The 23,988-nt window shown below is 48.5% G+C and overlaps 1 protein-coding gene across 1 annotated transcript; it reads right to left on the minus strand.

The window, feature by feature from the left end:
- Nucleotides 1-833: 833 nt before the first annotated feature.
- Nucleotides 834-23,968, minus strand: LOC102913855 (serpin A12). The gene is made up of 6 exons (XM_006990923.2): nt 23,862-23,968; nt 17,222-17,723; nt 9,652-10,302; nt 7,381-7,651; nt 2,725-2,872; nt 834-1,336 (listed from the first exon to the last, which is right to left on the minus strand). Exons 3-6 carry the CDS (start codon nt 10,283-10,285, stop codon nt 1,148-1,150), a joined length of 1,242 nt encoding a protein of 413 aa, XP_006990985.1. The 5' UTR covers nt 10,286-10,302; nt 17,222-17,723; nt 23,862-23,968; the 3' UTR covers nt 834-1,147.
- Nucleotides 23,969-23,988: the final 20 nt, after the last annotated feature.

The raw sequence follows: 23,988 nt of genomic DNA on the forward strand, positions 1-23,988 counted from the left end.
GAGGAGAGATGCTTGCTGGCCTCTTAGCGGCTGGAGCAGAGAGCAGCCAAGAGCTTCCTACTACAAACTCCAATACTGCTGCCCAAGGCTTACTCTAATATCACCGGAAGCCACCTCACCTCTCCAAGCCTCCTTTCCTCCATGGGTTTGCTCATTTTGGCTGCCCATTGGGCTGTAGTGACCAAAACAAGGAGGGCACAGTGTTCAGAAAACTGCTAGGCAGGAAGTGGCAATTGCTGCTGCTTCATTGGTATCAAGACAGTCTGAACGCCCCTCACCCAACACAGCAGGTGCAGGCCATTATAGCCAGAGGGAGAACAGCATCTTTCTGCTGCCCAGTCCGATATCATTGGCCTAGCCCTTGGTGCCCCCTAGTGGCCACAAGCAGATTCTGCAGGGCCAGTTTTATGAGACTGGTAGCGACCTGCCTCTCCCAAAGGTACAATAGTGAAATCTGCCTTTGGCCATAGGCCTGAGGATCTCTTGGGCCTGAAAGATATCAGTCAACAAAGCTGGCAGTGACTCCTATCTTCTCCCAAAGGCAGCCTTCTCCTAATGCTGCACAAGGGGCTGGGCCACTTCCACGGTGCTCTTAGAGGCCTGGCTAGGAGAACAACCCCACCTGGACACCCTGGGAAGAGGGCCATGTAGTATATATGCCAGAGTTCCCAGCCTGGGACTCACAATGGAGAATGAATTCTGCTAGGGATTGGTACATGTGTGGCTTCCCTAGTGACACTTCCTTCTCAGATGTGAGCCCAAGACTCTCACTCAAACTCTGTTTACTTTCTGTGGCCCTCGCCTTCCACGAAGTAGCTACCTGACGGCTCAAGAATGTGTCGGGGAGGTGGAGTTTATTAGATCACAGACACTCTCTGCCTGGTGGGGTGAAGGAGGTGAGGGGTTACTGGGGGTAGGGGTTGGCATTTAGTCCAGGGATGCTGATGGTTAGGGAAGGGATTAAGGTGGATACAGAGTTCAAAGCCCTGAGAGCCAGCTGAGCTGCTGGCTCAGGTAGCCGTGGGACACTGTGACTCTGGAGGATTAGGCGAGAGTGTACCTGTGGCCTCCTCCATGTCCCATGGGTGAAATGTCTCCAGCCCTAGGAAATGGGAGAGGTCTGAAGCCAACAGAGAACTCCCCTTTATTAACCACTAGGGTTATAAATCTTTGCCAAGAAGATCATGGAAGGCAGGGACTTCTCATAAAGCATCATCAGGAAGGGGCTGTTTAGCTTGATCCTTAGTGGGGTCTCCATGGGCAGAGTCTGGGCTCCCGAGCCTGCAGCTCCTTCCATGCCCTTCTCATCCATCTTCAGCTCAGCCTGGTGCACAGCCTGCGGAACCAAGAGACAGTCAGTGGCTGCCCAGCCTCTCAGGGGCTATCGCGGCCCGGAGGTGGGAAGCCCAGAGAGGGAGACACTGTAGCCGAAGTTGCCCAGCAGTCAAGAGGATGGCGTTACCTTGGAAGTGAGGGAATGGGGAAGATACAAAGGGGGCTTTCTCTTTTCTCTGATTTCAGGCCCTCACCAACAGTGAGGAGGAGGCAGAAAGGGGCTGTGACGTCTTAGAGTCACCCGGTAGGTAGCTGAGCACCTGTGTCATCTGCTCAGAGGACAGGATCCTTCCCACAATCCCCTACCACAGTCTCCCCCCCCAGAATGACTTGACCCCCCTCCCTTATACACTTAGCACCAGCCAACTCCCCTGACATCCCACATTGGCCACACCCTCCCTCAGATGGACACTCCCCTTCAGTAGAGGTTTGAATGAGAAATGCCCTCAGAGTTTCAGGTGTTTGAACACTTGGTCACCAGTTGGTGGCCCTGTTTGGAGAGGTTCACCAAGGGCAGCTTTGCTGGAGGGAGCATGCCACCTGGGATGGACTTTGAGGGTTTAGAGTCTCACCCCACTTCCTGTTCTCACTCCGTACTCCTGTATGTAGATGAAATGTGGTCAGCTAACTTCCTGCTCTGGCTGCCTGCTCTCATGCCTTTCCTTTTAAGGACTGTCCCTCTGGAACAACAGACCAAAATAAACTCCTCTAGAAGTTGCTTTTGGCCATGGTGCTTTATCACAGGAGCAGAAACATAACTACTAAGCCCATTTTCTCCTGTTTCTGAAATCTTGTCCTTCTATTCCCTTTTAATCCCCAAACTGGGTTGCTGAATATATAAAACATCTAGTTAAATTATCATTTGTGATAAGCAATTATGTTCAAGTATGAATATGCCCCCTTGCAATATACTGGACATACTTATACTACAAAACAAGTATGCATTATGTCTCTGAAATTCAGATTTAACTGAGAGTCTTATATTGTGTCTGCTAAGTCTGAAGACCTCATCTACACGGGCCTCTTTTCCTGTCCTGATAAGCAGGTTGCAACCTTGCTGCAGACCACAGCCACTGCCTGCCTGTCTCTATGGTGCACTTTCCTCCTTCCTTCTCAGGAGCCTGTGAGACCTTAGAGAGAAGGTTCTGGCCAGCCTCAGACTGGTAATGGGTCTGATCAATGTCCCAGCACTCGATCCCTAAGCAGAGCATTGAATCGAATTTCATTATAGACCATGCGAGTGATGATTCTAGTGTTGGAGATTGGAATCAGAGGCTAAGGGGTGGTTCGCCTGGGCCCACAGGGCTGGCTGCTCTGACAGCAGCTCTGGCTGAGGCTGCATGAGGACTCCAGTGTGGGAGGGGACAGAGGTGCAGGCAGGTAGCTTACCTCTCCCACTTTCAGGCTGCGGTGAGATGAGATCCTCGTGAGGTCACCATGCTCCTCAAATATTTTGCTGATGCCCAGGCGGGAGAGAACCTTCTTCATGTTGTAAGTAGAAGAGACATGGAGCTTGGGCACCCACACATCTACCACTCTGGAGTAGAGAAGGAGAAGGGTGAATGGAAGGACTCTATGATCCTTCAGAATGGACTCCTGAAAAAGATGGTCAATGAGACCTTTGTCCTCTCAGCATTGAGGCTCACAGGTCTTTCTGTCCTTGGAATGAGAAAGGCTCAACTCTGGGACTCAAGACACCTCATACTCACTGACTACATCCTGCTTCCTGCCCTGCCTGCTCCTGAGCACTCACCCGCTGGAAACATCCCCATGCTCCTTCCCCGTGTTCATGATCTCTCTGTAGCAGAACTGCCTGTTCTGTGCCCTGAGTCAGTTTAGATCCCTGCAAGTCTGCTGCTAGAGACAGCAAAGCTTAAGACCTGGAGCCAGTCAGAGCTGAGTTCAAGTCCACTCTGCTTCTAGAAGCCCCATAACTGGGACAAAGGATCTTGGTTTTCTGAGCCATGCACATGAGGACGACTGACCTGTGGCCTTGGGTCCCCTTTTCTACCTATACTTCTGGCTTGCTGAACAATCTGGCTTGCTACTGTTCATAGGCCTGATCATTCCCAAATATACCTTTCTACTTACTTATTCATTCAACAAATAGTTTTTAAGCGCCTACTACACATATGATGAACAGTACAGGAAAAGCCCTTGCCTTTGCCCTGTGTTCCAGCAGGGAAGATGGGCACTGAAATCAACACTAAGAAAAGCATAGTGTGGGCACTCGCAAATACCGGTAGTGTGTAATGAGGCAGGGAGTATAAAGGAAAAGGAGAAAACAGATCAACTTGTGGGAATCAGGACTGCTGGGGCTCAAATAAGAGGTTTGGGCCAACCCTGAAGTGGAATTGGGCAAGCTGGATTTTTCTCCCTGAATCAATAAGGAGCCATAGCAGGATTTTGAGCAGAGGAGTGCCATGGTCTTGATTAAGATGGCTCTGCTGTTCTGCTTAGGATACACTCTTCATATTTGATACCGAGGATAGGCATGGTTGCCAGGCGATAGACAATTGACAGGCAGTTTGTGTGGGAACCTCAGGGATGGAGGCAAGAGACTGAGTCCTAATTTGCTCCAATATGGGGCCAATGGAGCTTCCTAACACATGCAAGAGGAGTTGGGAGAAACTGATCAAACATGACCCAATGGGTCAAGCTTGAGTTAATGGAGGGTGGAGTTGCCACAGAGACAGGTGTGCCTGAGCGGATGTGGGGAGGTCTTTCTGAGCATATGGAGACTAAGATGACAGCAGATGTCCAGGGACACTCTGGGTGAGTCAAACGGAAAAGGACTCTGGCGTTTGTGGGAAAGGGAATTGGGGCTGAGGATAAGGATAGTGTCGTGGTTGGTATAGTGTTGAAGGCTCTGTGCCTGTGGCAGCTACCAGAGGGTAAATCTATATAGTAAAGAGCTTGAAGACTGAGCCCCATGGCATTGGGCTCTAAGGTAGGCGTGGGGGAGGGGAGTCAGCAAAGGAGAGTAGCCAGCAGAGCTGTGCCACATGGGGGTGCCCTGGGAGGAGAGGGTGTGGCTGGCCAGTGGGAAAGAAACACCCAGCTGCTCACCCTGGTCTCTGAGAAGAGGAGAGTGCAAACACCTGGCCAAGTGAGTTTGAGGAGGGGTAGGAGGCAGAGCATAGAGGTGAGAGCTTCAGGGCACTCACAGTGGAGAGAACCAAAGGACCTGAGTAGTGAGCGGAGCCCCTGAGAAGGGTTAATAGCATCAGGGGTTTCCCTCAGGCCAGCACAAGGAATAGGCCTACCAGCATGGGGGGTGGGGGGTGGGGAAGGCATGCATATGGCTCATGGTTGTTGTGGAGAAGCTACTACTGTGTGCTGTCAGTCATCCTAGCCCCTCCCCCCAACCCCCCACCCCATGAGAGTGACTGAATGCCAGGAAGTGTAATAGTGTCCTTCTGCCCATGACTTCAAAGAAAGCACAGACATTAGCTGATGTCAGGAAGCAAAGAGTAAAGCTCTAGAGAGATGTTCCTGAGTAGTAAAAGGACAAAGCATCTCTGTACAAATATGGAGACTGTAAAAATGTGGCAAGACTTCTTTGCTTGTCAAGGACAAGGCAGAACACACAGGGCACATCAACCAATGGACGAATAAAGAAAATGGGGTTCTTATATATGCACAGCGGAGTTTTTATTAAGCTGTGAGAATGAAAGCATCACATTTGCAGGAAGATGGATGCAACTGGAGGTCATGTTAAGTGAAAGAAGCCAGACTCAGAAAGACAATCTAAACCTGCCTGAACCAACTATGTGATGCATGCCTGTCATCCCAGCACTCAGAAGGTAGAGGCAGGAGGAGTGGAAGTTCAAGGTCATCCTTGGATACATGGGGAGTTCAAGGCTAGCCTGGGTTACATGAGATCCTGCCATAACAGACTGAGAAAGAAAAAGGAGGAAAAACATCCAGATATTAAATGTTTTCTCTTGTATGTGGCACTTAGACTTAAATATGCACATACATACACATATGTGTATGTATATATTTATGACATGGAAGAAGAAGACCAAGTTTTTTCTCAAATACTGAATCTAGATTTGCACACATACACACACACACACACACACACACACACACACACACTCATAATGTGTGTGTGAGATGATACCAGAAAGGTTACTATTTGGGGGAAGAGGGAGGGGACCAGTGCACACATATGTAAGTACACACACACACACACACACACACACACACACACACACACACACACATATACACAGATATATGTACACATATATGTATATGCACATAGATTTGTATGCATGTATGAGTATATATATACATATGTATGTATTAAAATATCATCATGGAACTCATTATTTTGCATTCTGACTAAAAATTAGTTTAAGATTTTTCAATGGAACTTTAAAATTAAAACATGGAGAAGCAGTATTTTAGACCAAGCTTAAAAAAACACCTCCAACATCATTCATTCACTTTCTATATAGAATTTATGATAAGAATTTTAAACATGAAAAAGATAAAAACAAACCCCAGGCTGCTGAAGATGGATGGTCTCCAATCCATTCATGCAGTGAGGCAGGGAACTAAGGGCAAGCACAGACGCTGAAGCTGACTGATGGGAAAGTACAGGACCTTTGATGCTAACGGATGGAAAGGTATAGGACCTTTGATGCTAACGGATGGAAAGGTAGATGACCTTGATGCTAACTGATGGGAAGGTAGTGGACCTTGATGCTAACTGATGGGAAGGTAGTGGACCCTTGATGCTAACTGATGGGAAGGTAGTGGAGCTTGATGTTAACTGATGGGAAGGTAGTGGAGCTTGATGCTAACTGATGGGAAGGTAGTGGGCCTTGATGCTAACCGATGGGAAGGTAGAGGACCCTTGATGCTAACTGATGGGAAGGTAGTGGACCTTGATGCTAACTGATGGGAAGGTAGTGGACCCTTGATGCTAACTCATGGGAAGGTAGTGGACCTTGATACTAACCGATGGGAAGGTAGAGGACCCTTGATGCTAACTGATGGGAAAGTAGTGGACCCTTAAAGCCGACTGATAGGAAGGTAGCTGTTTCAAAACCCAGTGGCTTTGTGCCTCTTGGAAACGAAGCTTTCTGTTTCCTCTGAGAAAAACCTGAGCTTTTGCTTTGGAACTCTGAATAAGAGGCTTCAAACTCTGTGAAGACTCTGCCTTTAGTGTTCAGGTCAGGCTGGAGGGCCCTGGTGCCTGAATTCCAGATGTGTTCTGCACTCTTGGAAATCAGGAGTGTTGGTGGGAGATGTTAGGCATGCACCTGTTGATGTGGTTCCTTCTCTTAGAAAAGTGTTATTCTTCAGCCTCTCCTAGGCCTTCCATAGTGGGAAGGGGCTGTAGAATGTATAGCCAGTCTCCTCCTTCTCCTCCTTCACCTCCTCCTTCTCCTCCTCCATTGCCCAATAAGGGAAGATGAAGATTTCTAGGCTTTACTCCCTGTCTGTACTTCAAAATAACTTCATGACTACCTGCTAGACCAAATGGCTTGGAAAGTAGGGATGTTGGCCTGTTGTGTGTGTCCTGATGAAATGAAGTGTTCTCTTTAGCAGATGTGGGCAAGTCCACTACCCTGAAAAGGGATGAGAGTCTCTGATAGAAGGGGGGACATTACTGGTGTTGGTTACTCCAGGCCCAGAAGGGGTGGGAGACAAGATGCATCTTTGCTGAGAGGGTCCCTTAGTCCCTTTGATACCCCAAGTGTCCATCCTTGGAGTCTCTGTGTGTAAGATTCCATCATACCTCTTCTTTCCCTCAGCCTTGAAGCTGTACTTTAAATGCCACCTCCTCTGTGAAGCTCTCTCTGATTGTCACCCTCCAGCAAAACTCTATTCTCTACACTCCCATAACCTCAGTGCATTAACCTCAAAGAGCCCGTGTCTCACCAGCTCCTGGATTTATTCCCAGGCTCCTGCCCATCTTTACAGAGCCCCAAGGAGGGCCTAGCTGTGCACTAAGGACTGAAGAAATGAAGGGAGTGGGAGAGAGGAGAGAAAGAAGAGTCTCTATGGACCAGGCTGCGACTTTACCTTTTTGAGAGCAGGCTTTTCCACTTGGCAAAAATGTCCACCTCTAAGCCTTGCTCTAGTTGCTTCATTTTGCCGCTGTCAGGGAGGATGAAGGTGGCCGTGATGTTTCCTCGGTAGGGCATTTCCAGGATGGTGCAGGAGAGCTCGCTGTCATAGGCCATGTCATACATGCCCCCTCGGAACATCATGGGTACCTTCACGGTCTTGCCTTTCTCTACGAAGAACTCTTCCTCTTTGGTTTCTTTTGGATTGAATTCATACTGCCACCTGGCTTAGGATTGAAAACACATCAAATGGCACAAGTGTCCAGAAGAAAATGGGGGGGGGACCAGACCCAACTGATCCCTGGCCACCATCCACATGGGTTCAGAGGGAAGTGGTGGGATGTTGAGGAAGGGCTCCTCAAGTCCTTCTCCTCCATGCCTGAAAGACCTCGGTGGGATGGACACAGGCCCAGGGACCCGATTAAAAGAACCTGGGACTAGTGTGGCAGGGCTGTGAGGGCCACAGTACATTACCCTAAGGCCAGTTGCCCCTGAGGCTGAGACAGCCATAGCTGTACCTTAACAGAACCTGGATTGCAGTTGCAAGGGTTGTTTGGTTTTGTGAGCGTGTAAATGTTTAAGTTGATATTCTAAAGCTGTTCTTGTGTGGGGGGGGGCGTAGAAAACCACAGGGACAGTGTGCTGTGGGACCTTGCTGAGGAGTTCTGTCTGCATCCTCCCTTTTTCTCTATTTATTGTTATGAGTGTGTGTGTGTGTGTGTGTGTGTGTGTGTAGAGGTCCGAGGTCAGTGTTGTGCATCCTCCTCCATTGTTCTCTACCTTATTTGTGAGTCAGGACTCACTGAGTCAGAAGTTCACTGATTGGCCAAAGAACTCTCGTCTCTGACCCCCTACTCCAGGGGCTAGGGCTATAGATATGTACCAACGTGCCTGGATTTTCATATATATGCTGGGAATGTGAACTCAGATCCTCATGCTTACAAAACAGGGCACTTCTACCTGAGTCATCTACCGCCCCAGAAGCCTTCCGTTTTTACCTAGAGACTGTCATGACATTGCACATAAACTCATAGCTGTATAATCTCAAACCTGGTATCCTCACTCAGAGCCTTGAGGGTCATCTCCCTGAGTCCAATCCAGGCTTCGCTGCTCTGAAAGGATGATCTTGAACAAGGGTTGTGATCTCCCTGGACTTGAGTCCTTAACCTGCAGGGCGGAGATATTAGCAGGCAGGACAAAGCGCTGCTTGGGAACTTGGCAGGACAGGCAACAGAGCTCAGTGGCTGTGTCTGGTGAGTGTTGAGTGAACGCTCCTCACTGTGGTCACTGCTGCCTCCAATGGTGACACGGAGCTGTTCCAAATTCCCCCTCATCCATCTCTGGTTTGGGAAGACTGGTTTCAGGCTGCCACTGTCACTTTTCTTTCCCTCACTAGTCATCAGTCTCTCTACGAGGGGGTCTGGATTTGGGACCACGTTGCTGAGCTGAGTGTGATGGCCTTGCCTGGGCTGAGGAGTGTTAGCCTCTGGTTTTCTTTTTTCCCCCCTGCATTTTTCTGCTTTTCCAAACCCCATAAATGTGTGTGTATGTGTTATGCGAGTTCAGGTGTTGGAAAACATTCTTCCACATTCTTTTTCAGTCTTTCCCTTATACTTAGGGAATCTCTGAAGATTGATAAGGGGATGACGGTATCAACCAAAATGGCCACCACCACCATCATCATCATCACTCCATCCCCGGATGACTTCTCATTATGAAGCAGAGTGCATAGCACTAGGCTGTAGAGAAGTGGGTTCCAGTTCTGAATGACCAGTTTGGGAACTTGGAGTAAATAATCTCTCTCTCTCTCTCTCTCTCTCTCTCTCTCTCTCTCTCTCTCTCTCTCTCTCTCTCTCTCCAATTTTCACTTTTCTTTCTCATCTAAGAAGCAGAGACTCCAGCTTCTAAACCAAAGCATGTGAGCACAATCAGCCACAACACACACACACACACACACACACACACACACACACACACACACACACACACACACACACACCAGGAGTAGTCTAGACTGCAAAGCTCACTTCCCCATCGTTTCTGCTCTGAATCTCAGTAACTCCTTGGTGGGTTATGTATCTTGGTGGTCACTTTACAGCTGGAGGGGGCAGAGTCCTGGCTGGTTACTGACACAGGGATTCAGACTCACAGAGCAAGCAAAGGACAGGGTCAAGTTTCTAACCCAAGTCCCTCTACATTCTCCACACCGGCATGCTCCTAGTCTTACCTCGAAAGTAAATATAGTTTGCAAGAAGCATCACGGTGCCCGGGTCTATGGTTTTGACCAGGTTGTTGATTATGTTGTGGGTTTTCTGACTGACATATTTGTTGATTTCCCTCTGGGCAGTTTCCAAGTTCTGGAAGTTGGTGAGCACCGTGTCTGCATCATACACTGTCTTAGCCAGTCTCAGGAACCTCTTCTGAGGCTTCAGCTTCTGGTCCATAAACAGGGTATTGCCGAGATTCATCTTTAGGTCTTGTGTCTCTCGGTTGAGCTTGTGGAGAAGGTAGTAGAAACCCAAGTGCATGTCCTTGTCTGGCAGCTGCTGGAAGTGAAATCCCTGCTTGATTTCCTCCAGTGTGGAGTTCTGGGCCCCCAGAGACAGCATGGAGAAGGCGGTAGAGATGCTCAACGGAGAGAAGAAGATGTTCTGCTGAGGGCTGCTGGCAATCAGTTTCTGGAGTAGGTTGAAGCCAAATTCCATGTTACGCCGAGCAAGTATTCGGGCATCTTTCTTGCCCCTCCACTCGTGGGCCTTGACTGGAGACCCATACATATCTGGAGGGTCTCTGACCTGCAGGAAACCTTTCACAGTGAGAAGACCTGCCAGAAGCAGGCCCAGGCCCAGCAGGAGGTTCATTGTCCTTGGATATTGTCCTGTTGAACAGTAGATCTGAGGTTAACATGAGAAAAGAACCCCACGACCTCTGTCTTATTCACCAGGAATACTAGTGGGAGAAGACTGGCTGAGGGGTATGTAACACCATTGTTGAGTGCTTTGAGATTCCTGACAACATGTAATCTTTGTCATCCCCCCAGGGACTAGAAATTATTGTCCCCATGTCCTAAATGAGAGGCCTGAGCATAGATCACCGTTCTCAATTTAAATTTTGTTTTGCATTTATTTATTTATTGTTACAAGCATGAGTGTGTGTGTGTGTGTGTGTGTGTGTGTGTGTGTGTGTGTGTGTACAGACACACACATCAAAACACATGTATGGTATGGATATCAAAGGACATTTTGCAGCAGCTGGTTCCCTCTTTCCACCATGTGGTCCTGGTGCTCAAACTTAGGTCATCAAGTTTGAGACAAGTGCCTTTATTGGCTAGGCCATCTTGCTAGCCCACTACTCCTGCTTTTGAACCCCTCTCTCTTATCTTTGTGTGTGTGAATGTATATATGATGCACATGAACATGTACATGTATATTTGTGTATGAGAGAGAGAGAGGGAAGAGAGAGAAAATTCATGTGTGTATGTGTAGACACATGTGTCCCATGGTAGACATGTGGAGAGAGAGAGAGAGAGAGAGAGAGAGAGAGAGAGAGAGAGAGAGAGAGAGAGAGAGAGAGAGAGAGAGAGAGAGAGAATTCATGTGTGTGAGTGTGAGCACATTTGTCCCATGGCAGGCATGTAGATAGATAGCAAAGGACAACCTTGGGCATCAGTCCTTGTCTTCCACCAAGCTCTCTTGTTGCTCACGGCTGCATAGGCCAGACTAGCTGGCCCAGCAGCTTCTGGGGATTCTCCCATCTCTGCCTGGCATTTTGCCATAGGAGCACTGAGATTAAAGATATTTCTTACTGTTCCTGGCTTTATGTGGGTTCTGAGGATTTAAACTCCGGCCCTCATGCTTGCGTGGCAAGTGATTTACCCACTGGGCCATCTTCCCAGGCCCTCCTTTCTCTTAAGGTAGCAATGTCTCAGCGTCTTTGAGGACATTCTACCTTCCACAATAACAATACGCTGAGGCGTGGGTGCGTGGCTGAGAACACGTCAGCACAGCACTTCATCCTTTGGCTACAACTGATTCACGAGTGAGAGTGGGACTCCACTCAAGTCAGTCAGTGATTTTTCTGGGGACATGAAGTCCCCTTAAGAGTGACTGGTTTAATGGCATAGCCCCAAACCCGAATCTGCCCATGTCTCCCACAGGGAGATGGATAGAAGAGAGATAATAATGGAAAAAGGAACGAGTTGCATCTAACGACATCTTGAATCCCGGAATCCACCTTTACCTGGTACCTATCTGCCTCCGTTTCTTCAAACCAAGACAAAAGATCTCCATTTGGAGGTTGGCTGGTTTGAGCTGGCTTTGGCTTTCTTGACTAATTCTCAGAAATCAAGCTCCCTGTAGAGGACCCCATGGCCTGCAGGAAATGAGTGGCCTCCAGAGAGGAACCTGGGTCTTCAGCGAACTCTCCCTCTGTCATTTCTAGGAGAGGAGAAGGGCCAGTGTCGATGGAGAGAACAGCTAAACCTGCCTGGCTCAAGGCCTGCCTCTCCTCTCACTGACCCCTCAGCCCCTGCATCCCCCAGTGGCACTGTGAACTTTCAGGGACAATAACTTCCCTCCCTGTTTTCCTTTCATCTCTAGCCCTGGGTCCCCACAGAGCTGCTTGTTTTCTCTAGCCAAGCCCTCAGTGATTTGGAGGGCTGGTAAAATACAAAGCAAAAGCCGGCCGCTGTGTCTCTCTCTGATGTGCCACAGTGTTTCCCTTTAATTCCCACTTTTCAGAGTCTAGGGCCCATGGGGAATGGCAAACCCATCAACAGTAAAGGCTATCTATCCCTGGTGGTGTGAGATGGGTCCCTAGATTGGAGCTGGAGGCAGGGCTCCGTTGAGTGCTGTCTTAGAGTGAGAGCCTGTGGAGATGTAAGGGAACCATGACGAGAGGAGGGGACAGAACAAGGATGCCATCCAGGTGCCAGCCAGCCTTGGTCTGGTCCCAAAGCAGAATCTTAAGAGGTTCTGACCCTTTGGGCAGAATTAGACAGTGGGTGGCTATGGTCTGTTCCCAGGATTCAGGATGTGACTTACAACTTCCTGAGACAACTGGCCCCTTTCAGCCAGCAGAGAAGGAGTTGTGACCTTCATAGTTGCACTGGCCACTAACAAGGTCTGCTGCAACTAAGTCCTAGGATCTGGCACCAGGTATGGCCTTCCAGGTGACAGATGCTGGCATAGCATATGTACCCAGAGTTCTCCAGTCCCAGGTCTTCCTGTAGAGAAGGCACTTCAGCATGGCAGAGAGGTATCTGAAGAGTTTGTGGCAGAGTATTGGAGAATTCTAGTAAGCACTGCCTGTTAGGTCTTGAATCTGGAATGTTCCCTTGGTTTCATCATGATTTGAGCACTTTGTCCTCAGTTGGTGGCCCTGTTTGAAGAGGTTGTGTGTTTGGGGAGGGTTTTTTTTTTTTTTTTTTTTTTTGAGACAGGGTTTCTCTGTGTAGTTTTGGTGCCTGTCCTGGATCTCTCTCTATAGACCAGGCTGGTCTTGAATTCACAGAGATCTGCCTGGATCTGCCTCCTGAGTGCTGAGATTAAAGGTGTGCACCACCACCGCCGCCGCCCGGCGATTGGGGAGGTTTTGTAATCTTGGACTTGATGTTACCACTAGTGGATAGACCTTCAAGCCCATCTCTGCTCCTGATATTACTCTCTGCTCTCTCTCTCTCTCTCTCTCTCTCTCTCTCTCTCTCTCTCTCTCTCTCTCTCTCTCTCCTCTCCCTCCCTCCCTCTCTTTTCTTCTCTTTTCTTTCTTTCTTTCTTTCTTTCTTTCTTTCTTTCTTTCTTTCTTTCTTTCTTTCTTTCTTTCTTTCTTTCTTTCCTCCCTCCCTCCCTCCCTCCCTCCCTCCCTCCCTCCCTCCCTCCCTCCCTTCTTCCTTCCTTTCTTTCTTTCTTTCTTTCTTTCTTTCTTTCTTTCTTTCTTTCTTTCTTTCTTTCTTTCTTTCTTTCTTTTTTTTGAGACAGGGTTTCTCTGTATAGTCCGGCTGTCCTGGAACTCACTCTGTAGACCAGGCTGAACTCAGAGATCCGCCAGCTTCTGCCTCCTGAGTGCTAAGATTAAAGACATGCACTGCCACGCCCAGCTGCTACCTGCTTTCTTATCCCACAAGATCTGAGGAGGCTTCACCTCAGGCTCCTGTGACTATGAACTCCCCAGTTCCTTTTTCCATGATAGACTAAAGCTGTGAATGAAAATCAAGCATTCTTTCAGGCCAGTATTTTGACACAGCTACAAGAAACATAACTGATGGGTTATCCTAGTACCCATTCTTATTTTAGCTGCCTACTCGTCTCTGAAGGACTACATGCACCCCAGGGACCAGGTTTCTGTCTGAACTCTAAGGGAGAATCTGGTGGAAGCAATCTCAACTCCCCCGCTGTGGCTGACTCGGGAGGTCGTCCTGAATCACTCAGGGCAAGTACTGAGACGGTGACTGTACCCACCTGTGACTCCAGTGGTCCACTGAGAGAGAACCCCAGAGTTGTTTCTTGGTATGTGTTTTCTTTAAACGCCTTAATCTCTCCCAAGAATCCCATTTGGTAATGATTAAAATTAATTTGCTATTAGTGAGGGGCTGGGTAGAAATAGATTAGGGAAGAGAAATAATAGAGTCCTCAAAGATGCTTCAGAGAAATTAAAGAAAATAGGACTCATCCTGGTGGTGGTGGCACATGCCTTTAATCCCAGCACTCCAGAGACCAAGGCTGATCTCTGAGTTCCAGGCTAATCTAGTCTACAGAGCAAGTTCCAGGATAGTCAGGGCTACACAGAGAAAAGAAAGAAAAAAAAAAAAACAGAAAAAAATAGGACTGGAACTGAGGATCCCATGGGCTGGGCTGTCAACACAGGTGCCCAGGATTAAAATAGAGGTTTGTGCTGCTCAAAGCAGACTTCCACCCTGTGTCATTACCCAACGCTGACAAGTGGAAAAGTTAAGACATGTCACCCACACCGCCGACAGAAAGTTCTCAAGAGAGGCTCTGCCAACCAACTTGGGAGTCAGGGCCATGGGCGAGCTGGCAGGAGCTGGGTGCGAGTCAGAGCAGGCAGGACAGAGACCTGAGCCAGCCCAGGAAGGCAACTGCTGGCTAGAGGCTCTTCCCCAGATGTGATTCCCACTCTCAGCCAGGCTCTCTGTGGAGCTCCACAGCTGGGGGCCCTGAAAGGCTCTCTACGGTGCCAAGTTCCAGCTGTGAGGGCTGGTGAGAGAATCACACTCCTGGATGCTGGGCCTCCTTCTTCTACCCATGTGTTCTGTCAACCCTTGGGACATCAGCATCCTCGTGTGTTAAACCGTGCTGGTGGAGGGGCCAAAATTTGGTCTCTTCCCCACAAGACGCTATTGCCCAGCAGCTGCCTGCCCCACCCCTCAGGACACAGCCACACGCTGACCACACCTCCCACCTCTACAAGCCTATGTGTGACACTGCACTATGACCCCCTCAGGCCTCCTGCCCTGCCCTTCCCTGGCCAGCCCTGCCTTTGACCTTTTACTCCAGAGTAACCCACACTTGTCCCAAGCTTCCCATCCATTTCCACAGGCCCTAAACTGACCCAAATTTGTCAGATGGGTGAGATGCCTAAGTAGGCTATTCTTTTTTTTTATTCTGGCAATTAAAATAGTAGGGCAACTGGTTATTTCCCAATAAATTGATGGGCCAGCTCTCTTGAGTTGAGTAACAATTTGTGGGGTTGTAGGTTGGAATGTGTGTATGATTCTTTCTGTGTCTGTTTATATCAATGTGTATTTGTTATTAAAATAAACCAGAAATATATAAATAAAAGCAAGAAAGAGAAGACAGGCACTGAAGCCTGTGGGACACACAAGAGACAGGAAAAGCCAACAATGGTATTTCAATTCCCTAGTCATTCACATCCCACATTATCTGGGAAAACAGTTTTCTCTTCCTATGAATAATTTTACCTCCCACTAATCCCAGACACGGAGAAGCCACTGGGTTAAGTTACTTCACTGGCTTCAAACCTGCATGTGTCCAGTCCCTGCTGGAGGCCTCTCAGGCTCAGCTGAGGCCACTGCCTCTGCCTCCTCCCACACTGACAAAGCCACAAGGAAATGCAATGGCAGACATATTCACTTTTCCCTGGTGGTGCACATCTTTAATCCTAACACTTGGAAAGTTGAGAGGCAAGGAACTGCAAGTTCGAGGCCAGCCTGAGCTACATTGGGAGAGCTTGTCTATGTAAGTGTGTGTGTTTGCTCATGTATGTGTATAAATGAATGTATACACCCCCCCCTTGTTTTTAGTATCCTGGTGGGCTCAGTTCCTGTATATAAAATGATACGGTGTTCCCTGCGACCTCCACACATCCTCCTGCGTACTTCAAATCATCTCTACATTCCCAACAACTCCTACCCAGTGCACATTCTCTGGCGATGATCACCACACTGGCTGGTTTAAGCAATACAAGGGAAAAAGAGGTCTGCATATTCAGTGCTGGTGGCAATGTTGTCTGCAAACATTTGTTGGTCCACGGTTGGACAGATCAGTGGGTGTGGAACCTGTGGGCACAGGCACCAACTGTGGTACTGATGGATTTGCAAACAGCTTTCCTGGTTAATAGCAGATGGTTGGAGAAGCTGGTCATAATAACATGTGCGCCATAGGCTACCTACTCAGGGCAGGGAGTTGGAACCACTTCCTTTGGAAGAGGAGCCCTACACCCACCTACCTCTCTCCTAACACTGTGCCATGCCGCCATGTCTTTCCTTGATGAAGCTAGCTGGCCTGCTAGCCCTTCAGAGACACAAACTCATGTGGCTGCTCCTGACAAGTTCCCATCCACAGTCTCTTGAGCTTTAAGCACACTGCAGAGCTCCCCGCTCTGTGGAGGCATCCCATGTTGGCTGTCTACCCCAAGTACTTCTTTCCAAGCCTAGAGGACCCTGCACCCTCTGAAGCCCCAGCTGTCCTTGGATCCTTCTTGGTGATTTTCAGTCTGCAGCACTTGGATCTGTCCAGTGCTCTCCCTTGAGCTGAGAGATTCAAAGGATCCTTCCCAAAGATGCACCAAAGTACCCCAAAGGGGGGCAATAAGACATCCTGGACATGCTCAAGGGCCCACTAATTTGTCCTATAGAATTTTGTTTTCATTCTTCTAATACATAGTTTGTTGAGTGCTGAATGTAAAGATATACGCCTGTAGTCCCAACACTCAGGAGGCCAAGGCAGGAGGGTAGACAATTCTAGGCTAGCCTGGGCTACATATTAAGATTTTGTGTGTGTGTGTGTGTGTGTGTGTGTGTGTGTGTGTGTGTGAGAGAGAGAGAGAGAGAGAGAGAGAGAGAGAGAGAGAGAGAGAGAGAGAGAGAGAGAGAATGTTAAGCAAGCAAGGAAGCAACATGTTTCATTTTCTCCATGAATTTGTAGGTTGATGGAAGCTGCCTCTGTCCCACCCAGCTGCCTTAGGTCCTTAGCTCCGGGCAAACAGAGCCACCAAGACTAACTGGGACCAGTCAGAGGGCAAGGTGGACTCTGAGTAGGAGGGCTGCCTTACCTCTGAAGATCTCAGCCCCTCACCCCGCAACCCTTTTTCTTCTAGAAAATTCTCAGAAGTAGATTTTCATGGAAATGAACCCAAGCTTCCATTGTATCTGCCTAGCACTCCTCCAGGGCTGCTCTTACACACATTAGAAATACCCTAGAATTTTCTTCCAATGCACATGTGCTAGAGAGTACAATACCCTTCAGCCTCTCACCTCTGGAGTCAACCTCATGAGGAGTAGACTATCTTTCCAATCTTTCCAAAAGGAGTTGCATACTCACAGTGCATCCAGGCGCCATCCACAGGGCCAAAGGGACCTGGCTGGCTTGCTTTATTAATTATATCTCCAGGGCCTCCTGAAGAGGCAGAGTGTGACCAATTGAAGCTGGGGTCGGAGGGTCGGCTGATGGGCTTCCAGGAGCGGTGGCCACACCGCTTCCTCTGAAAGATCCTCCTCATCTCCAGAGCCTAATCACAGCGTGATATGTGCAGACCACGCCCACTGGGCGGGAGTTACCTTAACACCGACCACTCATATCTTTTGCAACGCATTAGTTTCCCAACCAGTGTCTGGAGATTGGGAGAGTCAACAGGTGGACCCGCCTTTGGTATTGACTTTGAAGAGTCAACCCCCAAATCACCTTTGTCCTCCACCGTAGAAGTTGAGAGCTGTGTGATTAGGGGGGTCATTCCTTTGCCTTCACGCCTTTTATTTTGCTGTTTTTCACGCAGGTCGTCAACTCTGATCCTGTAGCACCCATGAAGATCCTTTGGAGGAGTGGTCTGAGGATAGATGAAACCAAATGCACCATTCCTGTTGTGTAACAGGGATCAAACACCTCGATGGTTGATCTTGACTGTCAACCTAATGGGACTCAGGAGCACCATGGGAATAAATCTGTGTAGGGTATTTGTATTAGATTAACTCAAGTGAGAAGGCTCATCCTAAATGTGTGCAGTAGCCTGTAGTGAGCTGGGGTCCTCAATCTGATAAAAAAAAGAGAGACTGAGCTAAGTGCCATCCTTCTTTCTGCTTCTGTGTGGGTAGCCGCCTCCAGCTGCCATGACTTCTTCCCCACCATGGGCTGCATCCTCCTCCCACTGTGAGCCAAAACAACCACTTCTTCCCTTACGTTGCTTTTGTTAGGTGTCCTGCCACAGCAATGAGACACATAACTAACACAAACACACGTGTCAAAGTCTGGAGTCACTCAGGAAAGTGACTCCGTGTGTTTCTGTCACATATTTGTTGAGGCTATGCTTGGGTTTTGTTCCCTTGTTTGCTTTTCTGCATTTCCCAGATCCGATACTCCTTGGGGGGTTAAATTCTAAGCACTTAGAGTAAAATGAAATTCTTCTTTCCACTTTTCTCACTTCCACCAAGTCACATGGGTGATGTCAGCACCTTCCAAAAACCAATGGTCCTGGTTTGGAAGTGCAACAGACCCACGGGTTAATTTCTAGTTCTGCTAATGAGCTGCTACATACAGAAGAATCATTCAGGTTTTCCTTTCCCACAAAGTGACGATTTCCAGTAACTGCTGTGACCCTGATAGACTTGACTCTTGTCTCCAAGGCTGTGTTGAGCAGGCAGTAATCCAGGTAAGGGTTTCTCAAGAAACCATTCAGCTACGAACTGAGGTGGTCATGACTGGTCATTGGGAATGTGGGACTCTGTGCTTTCAGCATTAGAAAGATGCCCAAACCACCCCTCCCCCATGAAGCTTAGACTGCCTGGGGATATGTGTTGGAACCAGACACAGCATGTAATCTGAAGAGACAAAGGTCTACTCATGCTGCACATGTGTTGGATAGAGAACAGGGTGTGGCCAGGGCTGGTGGTCCCATCTTGGCAGGGGCTACAAAGGCGGAGACTGAGAGCTGTTGAGGTGGATGCTGACCCAGAATCAGAATCTATACTATGGCTTTGGGAGGGAAAAACCCTGCCCACTAATGACAGGGTGAGGCCTGTGTGAGTCCCATGGCCACACCTGCCCATCTTCTCTAGACACTCTCTATGCTCCAGGCCAAACTCCCACAGGAGACACACAGGGAGAGTCTCAGGTGAGAAGACCCACTGAGGTTTAGGCTGCACTGGGGGTGACAAAAGTCAGACAGTTCTCAAAGGCCTCAGCAGATGGAAAACGAACCTCTTCCTTTAGGAGAATACTCAACCATTAGAAGTCCAAGACCTGGACTCAAGGCTGCCACCAACCACACATATAACATGACCCAAGGGCTTGGACATGGTGTCTATCAGGGGTTAGAAAGATGCAAAAGACTGTTCAGCTGGGGCCATTGCTAGACACTGATAGCTCAGATTCACTGGCCTCACAGGACTGTCTTGCGCAGGGATGAAGGGATCACAAAGAATTCTCAGTCTCTCCCTTCCTCCTTGGCTTTCCTAGGCAGACCCCACAAAGGACCTCTGAACATTGAACATCCTAGCCCTGGACTCCAAAGCTCTGATCTGATGAGAACATAGGAGAAGACAGAGGCACAAGCTGGGTTTGTTAAGGACCGAGTAGAAGAAACTCTGAGAAGCTAAAGGGTAGAGGAGGCACCTGCTCCCACCTGAAGTGCTGAGGACTGCTTCACAGATAGGGTGAAGGAAAGTTATCCAGGTGAAAACTTGGGGCCAAAATAACTCATCCGAAGTCAAGCATCCACAGCAAAGTAAGAGCGTGATCTAACTATGTCAAACATTGGAAATGCGTCTTTGATCTTCTAGTTTCTTAGTTGCACATGGGGAGCACTCCATCTCTAGAACAGCAATCTCTACTTCCACCTCTGCAGCCCCCCACCAGGGTGGAATGAGCAGCTCTGGTTGGAGCCTGACATACCTGCAGCATAGGCAGAGACCTCAGGCTTTTCTGGTCACGCTCTGCCCTTGGAGCTTTAGATGAGTTGTTCTCCAACATACCTGCTCTAGACTGAGCAGGTATGGGATGAGGCCCGAAATTCTCCCAAGGGCCATGATGTGTATACATGCAGGGTAGAGAACCTTTTTTCTCTGTAAGAAAGTTCCTCCTGGTGCCCCCAAAGCCATCTGGAAGGGACATCATTAAAAACCTCAGGGCTTAGGAGATGGCAGAGTTGGGAAGGTGTTTGCTGTGCAAGCTTGAGGACCTGAGTTTAAGCCCTAGGAGTCATGCTTTCAAAAAGTTGGGAATAGCACTGTGCTTGTAATTCTAGAGTTGAGGAGGCAGAGATGGGCAGATCAGTGGAGCTTTCTGGGCCAGCCAGCCTAGCCACTCAAGAAGTTCCATGCCAATGAGAGACCCTGCCTCATAAAAACAAGACAGTGCAAGGGGTGTGATTCAGTTGGTAGAGTTCTTGCCTAGCATATGTTAAGCCCTGGGTTCAGTTCCACCAAAGTTAAATGTGGTCGTGGCCTTATAATCTTAGCACTCAGAAGTGGAGGCAGGAGGATCAGATCTGTGTCATCCTTGGCTTCACAGGAAGCTTGAAGCCAATCTGGGCTCCAAGAGACCCTGTCTTTGAAACACAAAGTGGTTGGCACAGCTGAGGTTGTTCTCTGACCTCCATTTCCATGTTTACATGTATGTGGACTCTCTCTGTCTCTCTGTCTCTCTCTGTCTCTCTCTATCTCTCTCTGTCTATCTTTCTCAGCAGCAGCAGCAGCAGCAGCAGCAGCAGATAGCTATAGAGCTATTGAAACCAAGACAGAAAGACACAGACAAGCCCACAGAAGAGACTAGAGAACAGGGGAACAAACAGGTGTCACCTGCTGCTCAGCTAAGTCACCATGTAGCTTGGTGTGAGAAAGAACTGGTCCCTGGAGACACAATGCTGGGAACTCAGCATCCATATGGGGTAGAGTGATCATGGCCTTGGTCCATGATACACATAAACAGAAACCAAAGGAGGGTATGTCCCAGGTCTATTACATGGACCCTCACGAGACTGATGGCAACTGGTAGTGTCACCCAAACCCCCACAATGTCAAGACACTCAAGCTTCTAGCAGAAAATGTGGGGACTGTATTATGGTCTTGAGCTAAGCAAGGACTTCCAAATGGCGCTCAGTGAGCTCCTAAATGGAACTCCTTAACATGAAGAATGTTGGTCTGGGATGGGGAAATGGCTCCATGGGTCAAATGTTTGCTGTGTGAGTGTAAGAACATGTTCAGATCCCCAGCATCACTATGGATTAGGTGTGGAGATATGTGCTTATAATCCTGGTAATGGGATACAGGATAGGTGGATCCTCAGGGTTCTGGCCAGCCAGTCTATCCAATCAGTGAGCTCCAGGTTTGGTAAAAGACCTGACAACACACACACACACACACACACACACACACACACACACACACACACACACACACATTTATGCACACACTACAGAAAAACACACATAAACAACTCTGTTCATAAACCAATTGAGAGAGGTCAGAGGTGAGCCAGACTGGAGAGGAGGCACTTACAATGCAGTTTATGTTAAAGGACTCATGCCTGATGTGAACAATAAGAAAAAGAGAACACTGGAAGCAGGCCACCATCCCAGATCACACTTTCCATTTTCTTGGGTGACCCCAGTCTTTGTTGCCCGCATGACCCCCACAGGTGACACTCAAGATGGGAAGTCATGGAGCCAGTGAGCAATGTGACCATGGTGTAGATGACACCATACACTGTGAGCCACAGGAGAATAAATAAAATTAATAAATAAAACCAGCTGGGAGACTATCAGGTTAGAATCAGCTTAATGAAAATGTTACTTGATTCACAGATTTAGGCTCCAAATGGGGAGCTGAATCAGTCAATGACTTAAATCAAGTGATTAAAATTAATAAATTTTTTCAAGAACATTGAAATTTTAAAAGAAATCTTCAGAGCGAGAGAGATGGCTCAAGAATTAAGAGCATGCACTGCTCCTGCAGAGAACCCAAATTCAATTTCCAACACCCATGTCAGTTAGCTGACAAATGCCCATAACTCCAGCTCCGCAGCTGGGGAGTGGGGTTCAGTGCTTCTTCTGGCCTCCGCAGGCTTGGGTACTCATGTGTGTGCATGTGACGTGTGAACACACACGTATAATTAATAATAAATTTTTCAAAAAAATGATTTCTAATAAGATCCTAGACTATTCTGAAGTTTTAGAAAATGTTGAAAATATTTCTAAATAAAATATGTTAGTAACTAAAAATGGAGTAAGAGATAATTTTTTTAAGTGGGAAGCATTCTGCATATAAGAACAAAATCTCCTCAGGTCAGGGCTGTGGCTCAGAGGTAGAGCAGTTGCTTAGAAGGCACCTGTGAGGAGTGAGCCTACAGCTCAGGGGTAGAGTACTTGCCAACATGGTGGGAGACCCCGACTTTGAACCCTAACAGGACCCCCCCCAAAAAAAGTCACACCCAGTGCATTTCAAAGAGATCTGGATAAAGAGAGGAGGGGGAATCTTTTTCTGAAGTTAGAGTGAGAACAGACTCCCTGAGGATGTGACACTGGTCAGATGCCATGGAGAAGGCAGATGGACTGTGCTTCTGTGATGTTTCAAACGCATTGCATCAGACACCAGTAACAGTGAGTAACTAACCGAAAGGGGTATTGGAGACAGAATGCTTGTGTTCTCAGCCACAGCCGGTCCTTGTGAGCCAGGGAGAACCTCCAGGGTCCACACAGGCTGGCTGGGAAAATGCAGCAGTCACACTTGGAAGGGTTGTGAGGGGCCACTCTGGATGTTCTACCCATCCTGCCCTCCTTCTGTCCTTCTTCCAGCCTCTGCAGAACAAGGCAGTCTCCTGGGCTTTGTCATTAGGCATACTTGCTGATGATGCACGTGTTCTGGTTTCACCTGGAGTGTGAGTTCCGTGCAGCAGACCCATGTCCCTGTGAAAACACAGGTTTCCTAACCAGGTCTTCAGCAGACTCAGATCTGCATCTGAAGCCCTTGTTGGTTCACAGACTCTGAAGGGCCATGAAGAGCAGCTGAGGCCACAGCATTTTGGGGACCAGCTCTGACCTGTGTGACTCCTGCTTGAACCCCTAGAGCTAGGTATGGGTAGGACACATGACCAATGTCTACGTGATTGCCTAAGCCCTTGGTTCACTCTCTTAAGGCAATCAAACCAATCTACTAATAGACGGATGGATGGATAGATGACCATAATGACAGACGAATAGCCAGATAGACATGCACACAGGCACATATGCATACACACATGCACATACTTACCATGAGCCCCAGGCCCTCTTTTCCCTCAGTTCCTCTTTCTCAACTTCCCCACAGCCCACACTGCTCCCCACTTCCTAGCATTTTCCTTTCTGTTCTTGTCCGATGACCTCTAGCTTCTAATGAGTTGCCTCCCCAGTACTGTAAGCTTCTGTTGACTTGCCCAACCTGCCTATGCCCCTTCTTCCCCTGGTCAGCCTGGCTGGATGGCCCTATGGGTGCTACTTCTGCTTAGCAACTAGCCTGGGAGTTCCTCAGTCTTCAGAGAAGCCCAGTCTCCTTCCATCCACCAAGTGCATGGACCTCCATGCTAGGTCCGTTCAGGTGCTCTACAGAGCCATTAAAGGGGTCTGGCGTGCAGAGTTCAAGTGCTTGGTACTCTGAGTCTCACAGACAAAGGTGAGAGCATGCTGTCCAGGAACCAACCCAGGTTCCATGGTTCCATCCCTGAGATGTCTTTGAGCCAAATCATCCAACCTAGATTCCTTTCTGGGGACAGGAGTGGTTGTTTACACAGAGGTTTACCTCAACCCAGCCCCACCTCCTAAGTGCATGCTGAGAGCCTGCAGCTGAGCTGGCCCCAGCCCCAAATTCTGGGAGGTCCTGAGCCTGAATTCTAGGACCCAGGCACTGAAGACCACATGTGTCCTGTAGCTGAGGAAACTCTCCCTTGTCTGGTTTACCTGTCTTTATAGTGGGTAACAGGGAGCTCTGCATTAACTTACCTGTGTAGCCCATCGCTTGGGCATCTTGATGTCAACCATTTTCACTTAGAATAATACAACCCAAGCCTGTGCTACCTGGCACACTAACCAGGACAAGATTGTAGGGTAAGAGAAAAGCAGAGGGTGT

This window comes from Peromyscus maniculatus, chromosome 14, assembly GCF_049852395.1.
Source record: "Peromyscus maniculatus bairdii isolate BWxNUB_F1_BW_parent chromosome 14, HU_Pman_BW_mat_3.1, whole genome shotgun sequence".
In the NCBI taxonomy this organism is placed as follows: Eukaryota; Metazoa; Chordata; class Mammalia; order Rodentia; family Cricetidae; genus Peromyscus; species Peromyscus maniculatus.

Coding starts and splice junctions, on each gene's coding strand:
- LOC102913855 (XM_006990923.2), bottom strand. CDS start 10,285: ATGAACCTCCTGCTGGGCCTGGGCCTGCTTCTGGCAGGTCTTCTCACT. Junction 7,652..9,651: donor AAACTATATTTACTTTCGAG/GTAAGACTAGGA, acceptor TTCAATCCTAAG/CCAGGTGGCAGTATGAATTC. Junction 1,337..2,724: donor GCAGCCTGAAAGTGGGAGAG/GTAAGCTACCTG, acceptor TTGGTTCCGCAG/GCTGTGCACCAGGCTGAGCT.